The sequence below is a fragment of the Pleurodeles waltl genome, chromosome 3_1, assembly GCF_031143425.1.
Source record: "Pleurodeles waltl isolate 20211129_DDA chromosome 3_1, aPleWal1.hap1.20221129, whole genome shotgun sequence".
Lineage (NCBI taxonomy): Eukaryota > Metazoa > Chordata > Amphibia > Caudata > Salamandridae > Pleurodeles > Pleurodeles waltl.
The window spans coordinates 562,534,216-562,549,732 of NC_090440.1; the positions used below are offsets into that span (position 1 = coordinate 562,534,216).

The 15,517-nt window shown below is 43.7% G+C and overlaps 1 protein-coding gene across 6 annotated transcripts in view; it reads right to left on the reverse strand.

Moving 5' to 3' along the window:
* Positions 1-15,517, reverse strand: part of BLM (BLM RecQ like helicase) — a 386,095-nt gene that overhangs the window by 126,149 nt on the left and 244,429 nt on the right. For all 6 annotated transcript variants that reach the window (XM_069222975.1, XM_069222977.1, XM_069222973.1 and 3 more), the window contains one exon: positions 4,347-4,507. In XM_069222975.1, coding sequence (XP_069079076.1) covers positions 4,347-4,507 — 161 coding nt within the window. The remainder of the gene's footprint in view (positions 1-4,346; positions 4,508-15,517) is intronic.

Here is a 15,517-nt window from a genome sequence, read left to right on the forward strand (position 1 = left end):
GTGAGAAGCACCTCCACCCAGTACAGGCTTTGTGACTAGCCACAGAGTGACAAAGGCACTCTCCCCATGTGGCCAGCAACATGTCTGGTGTGTGGCAGCCTGGTAAAACTAGTCAGCCCACACTGGAAGTCGGGTATGTTTTCAGGGGGCATCTCTAAGATGCCCTGTGGGGTGTATTTCACAATAAAATGTACACTGGCATCAGTGTGCATTTATTGTGCTGAGAAGTTTGATACCAAACTTCCCAGTTTTCAGTGTAGCCATTATGGTGCTGTGGAGTTCGTGTTTGACAGACTCCTAGACCATATACTCTTATGGCTACCCTGCACTTACAATGTCTAAGGTTTTGCTTTGACACTGTAGGGGCATAGTGCTCATGCACCTATGCCCTCACCTATGGTATAGTGCACCCTGCCTTAGGGCTGTAAGGCCTGCTAGAGAGGTGACTTATCTATGCCATAGGCAGTGTGAGGTTGGCATGGCACCCTGAGGGGAGTGCCATGTCACAGTCATTTTCTCCCCACCAGCACACACAAGCTGGCAAGCAGTGTGTCTGTGCTGAGTGAGGGGTCTCCAGGGTGGCATAAGACATGCTGCAGCCCTTAGAGACCTTCCCTGGCATCAGAGCCCTTGGTACCAGGGGTACCAGTTACAAGGGACTTACCTGGATGCCAGGGTGTGCCAATTGTGGAAACAGAGGTACAGGTTAGGGAAAGAACACTGGTGCTGGGGCCTGTTTAGCAGGCCTCAGCACACTTTCAAATCATAACTTGGCATCAGCAAAGGCAAAAAGTCAGGGGGTAACCATGCCAAGGAGGCATTTCCTTACACTGTATCACAGTCTGAATATCCTAGACTCGCCACTCTGAAGAATAATCCAGAGCCTGCACTGTGAACAGAACAGTCTTGATAAAATGGAGAGTCTGAGAGGGAGTCAGGTGGGACTTCCGAATGTTGATAATGAACCCCAGTGAATGCAGGAGGTCCGCCGTAGTCTAGAGGTGGGAGACGACAGCCTAGGGCAAGCCCACCTTCAACAGCCAGTCATGGAGAAAGGGGAAGACTAACACCCTTGATCTCTGCAGATGAGCTGCAACCACCATCATCACCGTGGTGAACACCCGTGGGGCTCTGGTAAGGCCAAACGGGAGCACAGTGAATTGAAAATTCTCTTGGCCATCCTTGAACAGCAGGTAACGCCTGTGGGCAGGCAGGACAGGAAGGTATAAATATGCGTTCTGCAAGTCCAACGCTACCATCCAGATGCCTGGGCCCAGGGACTGACAGGACCTGAGCTAACATGAGCATTTTGAACGTCTCCTTCTTGAGAAAGTAGTTGAGGGGTCATAGGATAGGACGAAGGACTCTGCCCTTTTTTGGCATGAGAAAGTATAGCGAATAGCAACTATGACCCATATCTGGAGTTGGCAGCCTCTCTATGGCTCCCTTGGCCAAGACAGCCATGACTTCCTGGCGGTGAAGGGACAGATGATCCTCCATTAGCCTGTCGTAAGATGGTGCCATGAGTGGTAGGGGTAGTCATGAAGTGGAAGCCCCTTCAGACGTTTTGAGGTGGGGTGGATTGGGCGGAGTTTGTAAGGGGGGGGGGGGCTGGTGTGAGAATGACCTGACCACTGGCTGCCTGACCAAAGAGGTCTCTGGGTATTGTGCCCTTGGCCCACGCAAAGGCTGGGAAGCGTGTATGTGGCTGGAAGGGTAATGGTGCGGCTGGAAGCCCCCTCTGTAGCCATGAAAAGAGCGAAAGGTGGATTGTGGGCAACGTGAGGCTACAGAAAGGCCCAAGATCCTGACCGTAATGTCAAAGTGCTCAGGGGCCGAACCCACCTTGTCTCCAAAGAGACAGGAGCCATCAAAGGGCATATCCATCAGAGATGATTGGACATCCTGCGAAAAGCCAGCCGTCCTAAACCAGGCGTGGGGCCTCAAGGCCACCGTCAATGAAATCGCTCTGCCCAGTGAGTGGTCTTGTCAAGTCCAGAATGTATAGTGAACTTCACTACGTCTCTCTCATCAGCGACAGTCTGAGGGAACTCGGCCCGGGCCTCCTCCGGCAATGCTGGCAGCATCTGCACAACCATGTCCCAAAGAGTATGGAAGTAGCGACTCAAAAGACATGTAGTGTTCACAGACCGCAAGGCTGGGGAAAGAAAATATCTTCTTCACTAAAGTGTCCAGCCTTTTGGATTCCCTATCCAGGGGTGCGGTAGGGAATGCACCAGGATTTACATGGGACATAGAGGCTTTGACCACAAAGCTTTCTGCAGTAGGGTGTTAGGTGAGGAAATATGGGTCACCTGGAGCAGGGCGGTGGTGACAGGCAATCATCCAATTCACAGGAGCCCTTGTGCTGGGTTTGGACCATGACCCCAGTAGGACATCAGTGAGGGCTTAGTTGAAAGGGAGTAGAGGTTCTAAGAGGGACGACTCCTGGTTGCAGCACCTCCATCAAGACATTAGTCTTGACTGCCACCGAGGGCAACTGAAAGTCAAGGACCTCAGCCGCCCTCCAAGCACCATTGCGAATGATGCTCCCTTGTCCGTAGCCACGATAGAGGGGGAAAGCATACCAGTTTCTGGAGAAGTATGTAGTCCACCTGGCTCCACTCTGGCTGGTATTCCTCAGGGTCCAGTGAACCCTCCCATTCCTCCCCAAGTCCTGGCCCACAGGAGTAGGGCTCAGTCTCCGGCCTGGAAGGCAGGGCTGCAGACGGCACTAGGAATGGCATCAGGTGATGCAGCTCTGGCTCCATGTCGGTGTCGGGATCAGAATGGGAGCAGGGAGCATCAGGACCAGCGCCTGTCGTGCCACATCAACCTTCCTGGCACTGGTCCTGATGCTCCCGGCGCTGCTCCCATTCTGATCCCGACACCTGGTCCAGATCCAGGCAAGGATCCTCAGGGTCCAATTCGAGCTGGGGCTGAAGCTGCCAGTGTGAACCCAGAAGGGGCCCCTGCTCACCCCTCGGTGCCCAAAGGGATCAGCCCGCTCAAATATGAGGCGCATGGCCTTAAAGAATTCCTTTAGTTGGGTAGGAGTAGCTCTGGCTACAGGAAAGTTGGGGACTTATTCTATTACTTATGATGGGACTTACCCAAGTGGCCCGACAACTTGGAGTGCGACAAGGATCTCGGACTCTGCTCCGACCCCCAGGACCCTCCTCTCGATCAGGGCCTCGAATGTCATTGTGCTACAAGCCAAGGAGTCAGGAGCTTGAGGGATCACTCCCACAATGCCTTTGGGTTCATGGCGAGGCAATCAGAGCACAACTTGGGGTAGAGGTCCTGCTCAAGCACCAAAAGCAAACAAGATGTGGGTCCATCACCAACATCGGTCTATGACAGGCACCGCAGGACTTGATGCCAGCCTTTATGGAAGGCATCCCTGCCACACCAGGAGGAAAATCCCCAAAAAGGAGTTGACAAAAAACATAAAAAGAGAAAATCCAGCCAAAAAGTGACTGACAGAGTAGACAGATCTGCACTGGCTGGTTTGGAAAGAAAAGAACCAACATCACAGAGTCTAGTTGGTGCCTATGTAGTCCAGGGGTGTCACTCCTGTCGTGGACGATGACGCAAATGGAGCTGAATAATGCAGGGATACGCTCGCAAAAAATCTTACAGATCCAGTCTGATGCCTGGGGAAATGCTAAGGTAAGGAATCTGCGGCTGGAAGTCTCTATGAGATTAAACATTCACTGCCAGGGGTTTCCAACCTAACATCAATAGATAGTTTAAGCATGTGAATCTATGAAAGATCCAAAGCTGCAGACCATGAAGTGGTCAGATGCAGGCCTAAGCACTTACCACAGTTCTAGACTCAAATCTCGCACTTGCAGAATACTTGTTTAGTAGCAACATAAAGGGTTTATTCTGTTAGGGACTGAGCTTGCCTGGCTCAAGTCTGTTTACCTTACAAGGCAGACCATGTCAAAAATACCAGTATGTACCTCCTAACATGAGTGGACCTGTTCTCACACTTCTCCCACCACCTCATGATTATGTGCAGCAAAATGTTTGGAACAAGTTTCACAACCTCATAAGCTACACTCGATACTTCCCACAGAGATCGCTCTACAATCCCACACACTTACAACCATACACATCAAAAGTGTAAATTACAAGTGACTTCTACTGTTAAGAAAGCTACATAAAAGCGGCAAAACAATACACATTTTTGATCTTTTGAGGGCATGACAAGTGTTCCCTGCAACTAATTACTGTTCCCTATTTCATGCTAGTCAGAAAGAAATATTGTTGCCTACGCTCTGATGAGCACCAGCTATTGATTCAGTAAATAAATAAATTACATCAAAAGCACCCCATACCTGACAACCATCTTGGTTGATCCACTTCAGCTGAGCATAGTCACGGTTGGCATCACTGAGACCAGCATGATACGCGAGTGCTGACAACCCCTCCTTCTGCAGGGTGTCAGCCATAGTGTCACACTCGTTCCGCGAGAGGCAGTAAATGATTCCAGATTCCTCTGTCAAGAGAGCAGAACAGTGAAAGACACAGACAGAATACACACTACACAGGACCACAATGATCAGACATATCACCTACAGAGATGAATGGTGGATGTGGCACAAACAGTTGAGTAATGTGAAGTAGGTGCACACAGCTCCAGATCCACCCCACCAGGGAGCAGAACGGTGACCAGACCTATAAGGAGGCAGATGGAATGAGTGCAATAGGGTTCTTGTATGTGATGTGTAATAATAGTACACTGCTTCCAATCATTTCTCATGGATAAGAATGATAAGGGTAACAAAAGTGTGATGTGTAAGGGAAGCATATTGTGCATTAGCACTTCTCTTTTAGTTTTATTTCCTGTTGCATGTCCTGCCATTACAGCACAAAGAAGGGACCCAATATATGGCATCAAATGCCACACAGAAAGCTACCAGTGAATTCACATATACTATGCTGAAGGTCTCACTACACCACAAGCCACGCAGGCTGGTCCAACAGATGCTGCATATGCAGTTTCTGGGGTATGGTAGCAGATCAGTCATTCTTTTAGAATAACAATATAACAGGAGCTATGTGGAAGATTAGCATTATTAATCTGTAAAAATATTAACATGAATGGACATCTATTAGCATTGTTTTGCAAATCACATCATTATACACTTTGAAGGGCTTTGTGCGAGCAAAGTATGTTACTCATCATATAATCAAGGTCATTTGTAGCTCTTCAGTATCCTAATAGCAAAAACACTGAATATCAATCAGTTAAATGAGGATACTGGAGCATGTACCTTAACACAAAAGAAGGATGTTTTAGGAAATGCATGTCCTACCTAGCTGTGTGGCCTCACTCCATCAGTCCTTCTCCTCTCTGGCTACAGAGAAAGATATAACAGAAGGAAAACTACTTACTTGCAATTCCATTTCTACATCAAGCAACTTTTCATTAAAACCAAAAATATTGAAAAGACCGGTCTATGTAAGGGATTCCGAAGCACCTTTGGAGACAGATGATATCTCTTCTAAAATATTCAGGCACAATTAAAGGAACATAGTTTATTTGGAAAGTAAACTAGATTTAGAAAATTAGCCTTTGCCAACTCCTTCTCAAAGGAAATAAAAAAATAAGAGGAACAGATATGCAGCAGTATTAGGAAGTTGATAAGTAACAGCGCCGTTTTAAGACAACTCATTTGCCCCGCAACTAGTGCTATAGCCGTTGAGACCTCATTTCATATTGTTGATGGACAAGCAAGATCCTATTATTATTATTATTATTTTTTAACAAGTAGTACCTACTGGTGCCGGTGGGAAAGAGGACTGGTAAGCTAATGAATATTCCCATCTTGGACAACAAGCATTACAAGTAAACCTTCTTTTTCTAGCCCATAATTGTCACTGAAAAAACTGAATCGCAAGCTCATTCCTTGGAGGAAGTGGCAAAGGAAACTATAAGGCTTAATACAAGTAAAAATTGTATAAAGGAGCCAAATATGTTTTCCACAGAGGTGCTACTTTGTTTGCAGCTGGACTTGCTCCTTTTGAGTGGGAAAAAGAGACACAAGCCTCTTTATTTGCCGAGAATCATGCCACAAGTTGTAGAATTGACTAGCTCACAAGCATATCCTTCAATGTTCACAAGTCATATCCTTCAATAGTATCACCACATTCAGATGGAGAAATTCATAGAAAATGTCCATATCTCATAATATCTGAACACACCACCAGTCAATTAAATGTTTCGCTGGCAATGTGAGAAGGTAGCTTTCTGGTGGATATTCGTGCACAGTAGCTCCGTATGTTTAATTTTCATAGCCAGTATGGAAATGGAAGCAGATGGAGATTTTTCTCTCCTTTAGCGTAGTAAATACAGAGCAGGAAAGCAACACACATGTTCCACATGAACTCTCAACTTGCTATCTTTAGATTTAATAATTACAGCTGAAAATGTAGGCATCTGTAGATGTCTGTCATTTTCCCAGCTGTGCCAGTTGAGTAAAATAAGAAGCAATGACAGCACTTAGTTTGCTCCAGGATGGCAGTGCAGAAGAATCGTTAGCCTTTGAAATGTTCCCCTCAAACAGCACACTTGAGGGAAACAGTCTGGTGAGAGCCATCAGACAGAAGCTGGTATACTCGCCCTAGCCGGTGTGCATCCCAATGGACTTAAAATAAAGCCCATTTCTCAGCGGAGGGACACTTGTAATAGTAGTAATTGTCTCTAACATCGAAAACTCCACAGTTGTTAGGTTTGGCATTCATGGGGGTCGTTCATTGTTTGTTCTTGAGGACAATGAAGAAGCACATATATGGGACTGCCAAAGGACTTCAGAAGTAAGTGCTGGTTAACCCCTCCACACACAAAGCCTCAAGAGCGATTTATGTGCATCATGGGAGCCACGTTCTATCAAATGTGAAAACTCTAATGTAGAACCACATAGTTTTTCCGGAACAAAGATCATCCAGACTTTACTCCATCACAGGGTGATAGGGGGTGCAGCCAGCTACTTCCACAGCTGGGCGACTATGAAGAGTGCCGCCGGCAAAACGTGAGAAATGAGTTTACCCAATGGTGTGATAATAGGGAATACACTGTTCTCTCCTGGATGGTCCAACAGAAGCACCAGGAGCTGTTAGGGTAATGCTGCCCCAGTGATAGGTTTGATATAAGATAGACCTTCGACTCAGAACATCTTAATAGAAGCGCACCCCACCAAGCATGTAAAAGTGTGCTCCTCTCACCATTGCCGTCCCAACATAAGGCTGAGCTCCAAACACCACTTTTAAAAAGACCGGAGGGAGATGCCAACAGGTCAATAATTAATACGCATTTTCTCTATGCTGTGCACAGATCGACACTTTGATTGCTCAGCATCAGATCATTGTCCATCTGTTCTCTGGGATCTCCAACCGCACATCCCACTCACAAAGCTGTGCATATTTGTGTATGGACTGAGACTGGAGCTGCTGAAGACTCTTGTAAAGAGTCACAAAGTGCCCTTATGGCAAATTCTATTTATAAATAGGGCTTCTAATGAGGTGGATCATTTAAGGAGGTTCTCTTTCGTGTTTTTATTGAATGCAGTGTCTTAATTGTGTCAGTCTATAGTTGCGTGTGGCGGGGAGGTTAAAACATTGGCAAATTTCCCCTGGAGCCAGAAATGAACCATCCTCAAAGAGTTTCTCCAACCTAGGAGGGTCCCCAGCCAGAATTACAGGTTCAGAATGTAGAATCTGTCAGCCCTTATGGAAAGTCAGGGTTATAAATGATTGGTGTCCTATGTGAAGAGTATGACGTGGTATCTTTGTAGCAGATTAAATGCAGCTGGTATTCTAAATTCTCTCAATAAGATCTCCTCGGGAGCCAAAGTAACCGTGAAAGAGAGACTGGGAAAAACAACTCCTGCTCGAAGTGAATCAAAATTGTATGTTCCAAATGCTCCTCTTCTTATAGTCTAAATGCACCTCTCATTATGTGGGCAGAGAATCTGCAAACCCTGACCCACTGAAAAGAGTGAAATCTGCGGCATACAAGAACACTGTGAGGAATGGCTCTTTCACTCTAAAGAACTTCATAGGCTTAATCGATTTTCGATCTGCATTCAAAGACATATATATGAGCATCAATTTGAATAGCTCTAGGAACGTCTGTTTGGTCACCATAATGAAGACTTTGTGGGGAGATGATGACTCCTATATTCCACTTCATGATCGCATTTTTAGACACAAAGAAAAAAAGAATGGAAAAAGTGATGAACAAATGGCATGACCTCTTCAGTCCATCACCTACATACTGACCAATTTAGATGCTATAAGGATAAGTTACTTACCTGTAAATCCTAGTTCTCTTCCAGGGGTATCCTCATCAAAGTCATAAACACTTAATATTCCTGCCCATGTGCGCGGACCTCGGAGCATATATAAACACTCATGTATATGTATCAAATGTATATGAAAAGTAATATTCGAGTAGAGAATTTTAATACATATATCTTATATACATGTGTAAGCAATAATGCAGTCTATGTTGTGAAACAGGCTAAAAATGCTTTATTTTTTGTGAATTCTTTTTTTTTTTTTAATTAAACTTTTTAATTAAAGGTAAAACCTTTCTGCAATCAAAGAAGAGAGCATAGAAAGTATAAACAATTCATTGTAAAAAGAAAAAACTACATTGAGAATAAAGGAGGGAGCATTATTAGCCAATAGACTGCATGCAAGTTAACATAACAGATCCAAAAAACTGGCACCGTGCCTTTAAGGCCTGAGCACCTCCAGTATCCCACCATGCCTCAGAGGTGAGAGTGAGGTGACAGTTGGTTCACAGTTAGGTCAGTTCTTTTTTCCGGCTCCTTCTGTTAGGATCCTGGAGCATTGAGCTCTCATTTTTCAGTTTTTTTTTTTTTTTTACCAGAAAAACCTTCTAAAAACACAGCTTTCTTTACTTTACTCAACGTCTTTTCTCATTTCTCATTTCCTGAGGAAAGTACGATTTTTCTCTGAAGAAAATGTCTTCCCTTTTTGTAAAATGCCCTGCTTGTGGCAAAAAGAATGCCCAGACTGACCCACACTCAGTCTGCATAGTCTGTTTGCCACAAAGCCACTGTCCTGAGACCTTCAAACACTGCCAGAACTTTGAAAGACAGAGAAAGAATTTGTCTCCATGGCTTTAAAAAAAAAAAACCTTCACAAAAAATAAAGCATTTTTAGCCTGTTTCACAACATAGACTGCATTATTGCTTACACATGTATATAATATATATTACAATTCTCTACTCGAATATTATTTTTCATATACATTTGATACATATACATGTGTGTTTATGTATGCTCCGGGGTCCCCGCACATGGGTGGGAATATTCAGTGTTTATGACTATTGATGAGGATCCCCTGGAAGAGAACGAGATGTCTCTAGATAGCATTTTCTTGTACCATCCACCATTGGTCTCAGCTCATTTACTTACCAAGCGGGATGAAATCAAATTTCTTCTGCCTCTCTTTGAGACAAAATAATCATCCTAAGCGATTTTAAATTTCTGCATGTGTCAAATCCGACTCTGTAATCATTGCTCTTTAAATGAATATGATTTCTTTTAGCATGAACATGAGAATATTTGGACCCACTCACAGAGCAGGATTACAGATTTAGTCCTCTACCTCAGACATTTAATATATTCTCCATATATCTTCTATGGTCTAATCACTCGCATTACTTGGAAAATTCAGGAAAAGCAAAGAAAGAGGTCTTTAACTGGATATAGTGTTCGTATTGCATCACTAACATTTTTCTGCCTTTTTACAACTCCATTTTCTGCTACCTGTCTTTTGCAGCTTAACTCTGGGTCCTTGCTACCCAGTCTTAGTTCTCATTTAGACTACATATTAGTCCTGCATAAATGTACTTTAATGCTGCTTGCAGGAGCATCAGAATGGAACTGAAAAGGCAACACATATGGGGCACCATCTATCTACCTGAAAGATTTAGCAACAGGAAAGAAGCTGCTGCTATGAACACTGTTTAGCAGGTCGTCTCAAACCCCTTCACTGGTACCTCTCGTTTAAGGGAAAATACAAGCTGCAGCAAGCCCCAGATATGCACAACTCCTAAAAACAAAATTCCTTACCATATCCCAAAGCACAGTGAGGAACCCCTCATTATTGACAACTTCCTCCCACTGAAAGAGCATGTTCCACTTGAAGGATAAAGAGTCAATATCTGAGGTCATTAAGAGTAAACCAATAGGCAGGGTGCAGTAGAGTATTAGAGCACATGAGAGCCATTAAAAATTAAAACAAAAATGGAGATAAATCGTATCCGGGGGCCAGACATTTTAAGGAATATCATGGAAACAATGTGAAATAACTTGAATTTATGGTATTGGATAGAATTATGATGAATATACGAGGAGGAAATAGTATATTGGAATTGAGGACATTGGAATCTTGTTTAATTATTGAGTGTAATACCATGGTACCTGAAGGTTTGAATAAAGATGAACTAGCTGTACATTTATTATATTGATAACAAATATGGGACAATATTGATATTTGCACGATGCAGTGGAAATTAGTAGTATGGATATATGTAGTAGATATTGGAATAGATTTTTTATGTTTTTTCACTTTTGGGTTTTTAACATAAAATATATTCTCTTTTTAGATATGAAGAAAAATATATGTAAATGGTCATCGAAAAGTAATGGAGCTACTATATCGAATTGAGATAACATGCTGATGTAACAGGCTAACCACTTCTAGTAAAAATATTGATGGATTAAGACTAGAAATTAATAAATCATCAAGATAAGGCAAGGATGAAAATATATTAAAAACACAATCAAATATAATGCCCACTTGGGCAAAATCAATGAGTACTAACTAGTTGGATTATGAATGTAGACGGCACAGTTATATGTTTGATAAATTTGATGAATAAATCTGTGATTCAGATATAGAGATAAAATAAAATAATATAATAATGACTTAATATAATGTGAATTGGGGAAGTAAGCCGTCGATTTAATTGAGAATAAGAATAGGAGAAAAAATTGAGTAAATTGAAAAAAACATGGAGGGAAAAAATTGGAAATATTTTGGAATTTTCTTTCCGTCTTTGCTGTACTTTAAATGAATTAATCTTTGATAATTATAATTGCGTTTTGATAGTGGTTAAGCTGATTGATAAATAGGGATATGTGGATGCTCATAGAATAATTGTATTATATACTGAATGATAAATAGTTAATAGAGAACGTGTTTTAAGATGGCCGAAAAAATCGGACAATATGGCTGTAGTCCGTTATTTGTGTTTGGTATATGGTGGGAGGAGAGAAAACATGTTTTTAAGATGGCCGCTGTATTTGGTGTGGGGCTTTTTGACCGTCATTTATGTCTATGACTATGGTGAAGGGAATTTATAGCAATTGAAAGATGGACTAAAATTGCTCGTGATCAAGGGAGTTGGACTCCCGAAACGCGTTGGGCGATTTGTTGATTTGCCAAAATAAATGGATCTTTGGATGAAGACATCGTGTGACAGAGACGTTTTTTCTATAGGAGAAAACACAAGGAGGTATATATATATATATATATATATTTATATATATGGTTCAATGAAAGTGGCAGCCACTGCAATGACATTTTAAATCTAAAATTAAAAATAGTCTCACTTTCATTATATTATCACACTTAGCTGGTGACTTCAGAGTAAATCCACAATAATAAGACGCTGGTATAGGACCAAATTGCAGGAGGCTGATCTGAAAAAGCCATTCTATGGGAAGAGTTAAATGCACACAAGGACAAGGTATTGGTTGGTCTGTAGCTTTGAACAATGTTTTGAAGACATTAGAAATAGAGTCATCTTGGACTATGGGTCAGTCTTGTAATTGTTTTAAAATATTTATTTAAAATACAGAGGTAAAATTGGTATCCATGTGGGATTCCTGCGCCCTTAGTAATAGAAGAATTTTCAGCCTAGTAGATCATTCCTACTGTGAACAAAGTAGCCAAACCTACCTTGCTTACGCTGTAATCAAAAACATCAAAACTGACGATCTTCTAATAAGATTTGGGCTGTTCGATTTCAGCAAGACAGGTCGGTGCTGGAAAAACTAGGTGGCTTCTCATAAATTCAAACAGTGCAATACTAAACCTACCAAATTGCTCCATTTATTTTGTCTTTGTTCAGCACTGACTTACGAATGAACATCTTTTCTAAAGCCATCACTTCGTAGACTGTGAGATCGTGCTTAGATGCCTTCTAGAAATGCTAAATGTGGCAGCCAGGGTCATTGCTGGCATAAAATAACCAGATTAGGTCTCTTTGAAAATAAGGTTTCTTAATTGTCCTCCAAACAGCAAAAGATTCTATCTAGACAACATTGTTTGTGCACTGCATTGTCCACAAAACTGTCCTTTATTTTCTGTATACAGAGTCTGTCATTCTGTCACTCACAGCAATCTTCGCTCTAATGATAAAATGCTGTTGTATGTGTCATCTGACTTTCTGTATTTTACACAAAGGTTGGATGAATGTCATGCAAGATGATCAGTTGAGGGAAGAAGTTCAGATGGCGCTATTAAAGTTTGGCTTAATGAAAATAATTTGGTAATAGTTTGATGACCTTTTTGAAAACTAGTTCAAGAAATGTCTGTAGAGAAAGGCATCATTCTTACATTTTTTCCCAAAGTTAGAAAACAATCAGAATTATTCATAAAGATATTCAGGGGCGCCACTTATAAAGGCAAGATTCTGTGGTGTGCACTGCACGGCCTAGTGTTGTTAAAGATGTGGAACGGAAGGTGAGTGACCGCACAGAATGAAACTATTGTAAGAAAAAAAAACACAACTTTACAGCTTCTTTAATACCCGTACCTGAGAAACTGTGGACTGAATTAGCCATTGAAGTCTTGGGAGTCCATCATGACTCATTTGATTGTCTTTGCTGACTTTCACAAAATGCATAGTTGTTGCTGAGCTTGATACAGCTTACCAAACAAACATTTTATTCATGGGTTACCTTTCCTGAGGAAGATAACACTACATTCACATTCCATACATATAGAATTGCAAATGTACTACAACTCTGAGACATTCCACACTTGAAACAGGAGAAATAGCTACTGAAAATCCTTTCCGATTCCTTTATTAGTACGGGATGGGATAATTTGGGAGCCAAGCCGAAAAGTCTGAAATACAGAGTAGCACCTCTAATGAAGGTACCAAGCAAGCACAGGAGGGTTCTATAAAGTGCAGGGATAAACAAAAGCAAATTAAAGACAGACAAAGTCAGACAGCAGATTCTCCACACCCGGAGAACTCCGAAAGGAGATACAATCTCAGAAATAGAGAAAATATAAAAGCTCCTTGTAGGAAAGTAGCCTCTTTCTAGCTTAGTTAACCCCACTTGTGGCCTGTTTGTGAGTGTGTTTGACTGTGTTCACTGGGATCCTGATAGCCAGGACCCCAGTGATTATGCTCTCTCCTTTAAACTTGGTTGGTGGAACCATTTTTATCCCACAATTGGCATACTGGTGCCCCCATATAAGCCCCTACTATATGGTATCTAGGTATCCAGGGCACTTGAGCTCCAGGGGATACCTATGGTCTGCAGCATATATTTCCCCACCCATAGGGAGCTCAAGCAAAGGGTTCTGCAGGACTGCCATTGCAGTCTGCGTGAAAAGATGCAAGCACCCTTTCACTGCCACTTTTCAATGTACCAGGTCACTTATAAGTCACCCCTATGGCAGGCCTTCTAGCCCAGAGGGCAGGATGCAATGTACCTGTGTGTGAGGGCAGCCCTCCACTAGCAGAGGACCCCCTCAAACTCCAAGCCCATTTTCCCAGACTTCATGAGTGCGGGGACGCCATTTTACATGTGTACTGGACATATGTCAATGTCCAGCTACATAATGGTAACTCAGAACATAGGCATGTTTGGTATCAAACATGTTGGAATCATACCCCAATGCTTTTGCAAGTTTGTATGATTCCATGCTCTCTGGGGGTTCCTTAGAGGACCCCCAGTATTGCCATTACAGCCTTCTGAGGGTTTCCAGGCAGCCCAAGCTGCTGCCACCTCCCAGACAGGTTTCTGCCCTCCTGCTGCTTGAGAAGCTCAAGCCCAGGAAGGCAGAACAAAGGATTTCCTTTGGGAGAGGGGTGTTACACCCTCTCCCTTTGGAAATAAGTGTTACCGGCTTGGGATGGGATAGCTTCCCCAAGCCACTGGCAATGCTTTGAAGGGCACATTTGGTGCCCTCCTTGCATAAACCAGTCTACACTGGGTCAGGGACCCATAGTCCCTGCTCTGGCTCAGAACTGGACAAAGGAAAGAGGAGTGACCACTCCAATGTCCATCACCACCCCAGGGGTGGTGCTCAGACCTCCTCCAGAGGGTCCCTGGGCTTTGCCATCTTGGATTCAAGGTTGGCAGGGAACTCTGGGAGCATCTGAGTGGCCAGTGACAGCAGGGGACGTCAGAGACCCTTCCTGATAGGTGGTCACCCATTCAGGGCTATTTAGGGTCTCTCTCTTGGGTGGCTTCTCAGATTCGGATTGCAAGACTCCAGCAAGATTCTTGTACAACCTCCACTTCGACTTCTGGCCGAAGAAACTGCATCTGGACACTCCAGGACCCGACAAGCTGCAACAAAGAAGCAAGATGCCGCCTGCAACATTGTGACCACGGTTCTTTCCAGCAACCGCAACATTTCCCCGGTCGTGCATTCTCTGAGGACAGCTCGTCTTCAGTCTGTATCAGCAGGAAGAAGGAATCTCCTTTGGAGTGAAGGAGTCACTCCCCTGCTTCTGCAGGCACCAACTGCAACGACGACTGGCTGCATGTATCCCAACTCCTGCTGAACTGCTTGGATCCTGCATCACGGGTGGTGGACTGAAGTGGTCCCGACAGTCCTCTCTTGAAGCTGTTCAACTTGGTATGAGGTAAACCTTTGCCTGTCCACGCAGGACAGTACCCCCGTGCACCGCATCCTTTGCAGCTGCCAAGGCTTGTTGGCATCTTTTCCACAAGATCTTCAGGCATCTTGAAGCTCTAGCCCCCAGCACTCCATCCTGCGATGCACAACTCCCTGAGTGGTTCTCTGGCAGCGTGGATGCCTTTTTCGTAGTGCTACATGGGCCTCTTCCTCAACTTTACTGTCCCCGCCCTGTGGGTCTCCTGTGGATGCTGCCTGGGCTTCTGTGGGCTCTCTGTGTTGCTGAGGGCCCCCTCTGACTCTCCCTCCTGGGTAGAGTCCATCTGGTCCTTCCTGGTCCCCGGCAGCTCCACTTTCCGCTAACTGCCAGTTTTGCCAAGGCTTGTTGGCAGAATCCGAAGAAGCAAACCCAACTGCAATTCTCCTTCCGGCATGGGACATCACCTGCATCCTCCAGGAACTCAACTTCGTTTTCTCGGGTACAGTGCTGACTCTCCCTCTTCACCGTTGCTTCACCTCTTGCACCTTCAGTCTGATGGGTAGGGGCTCCTGCCCTTCCTGGACTCTGCTGTGCTTCTT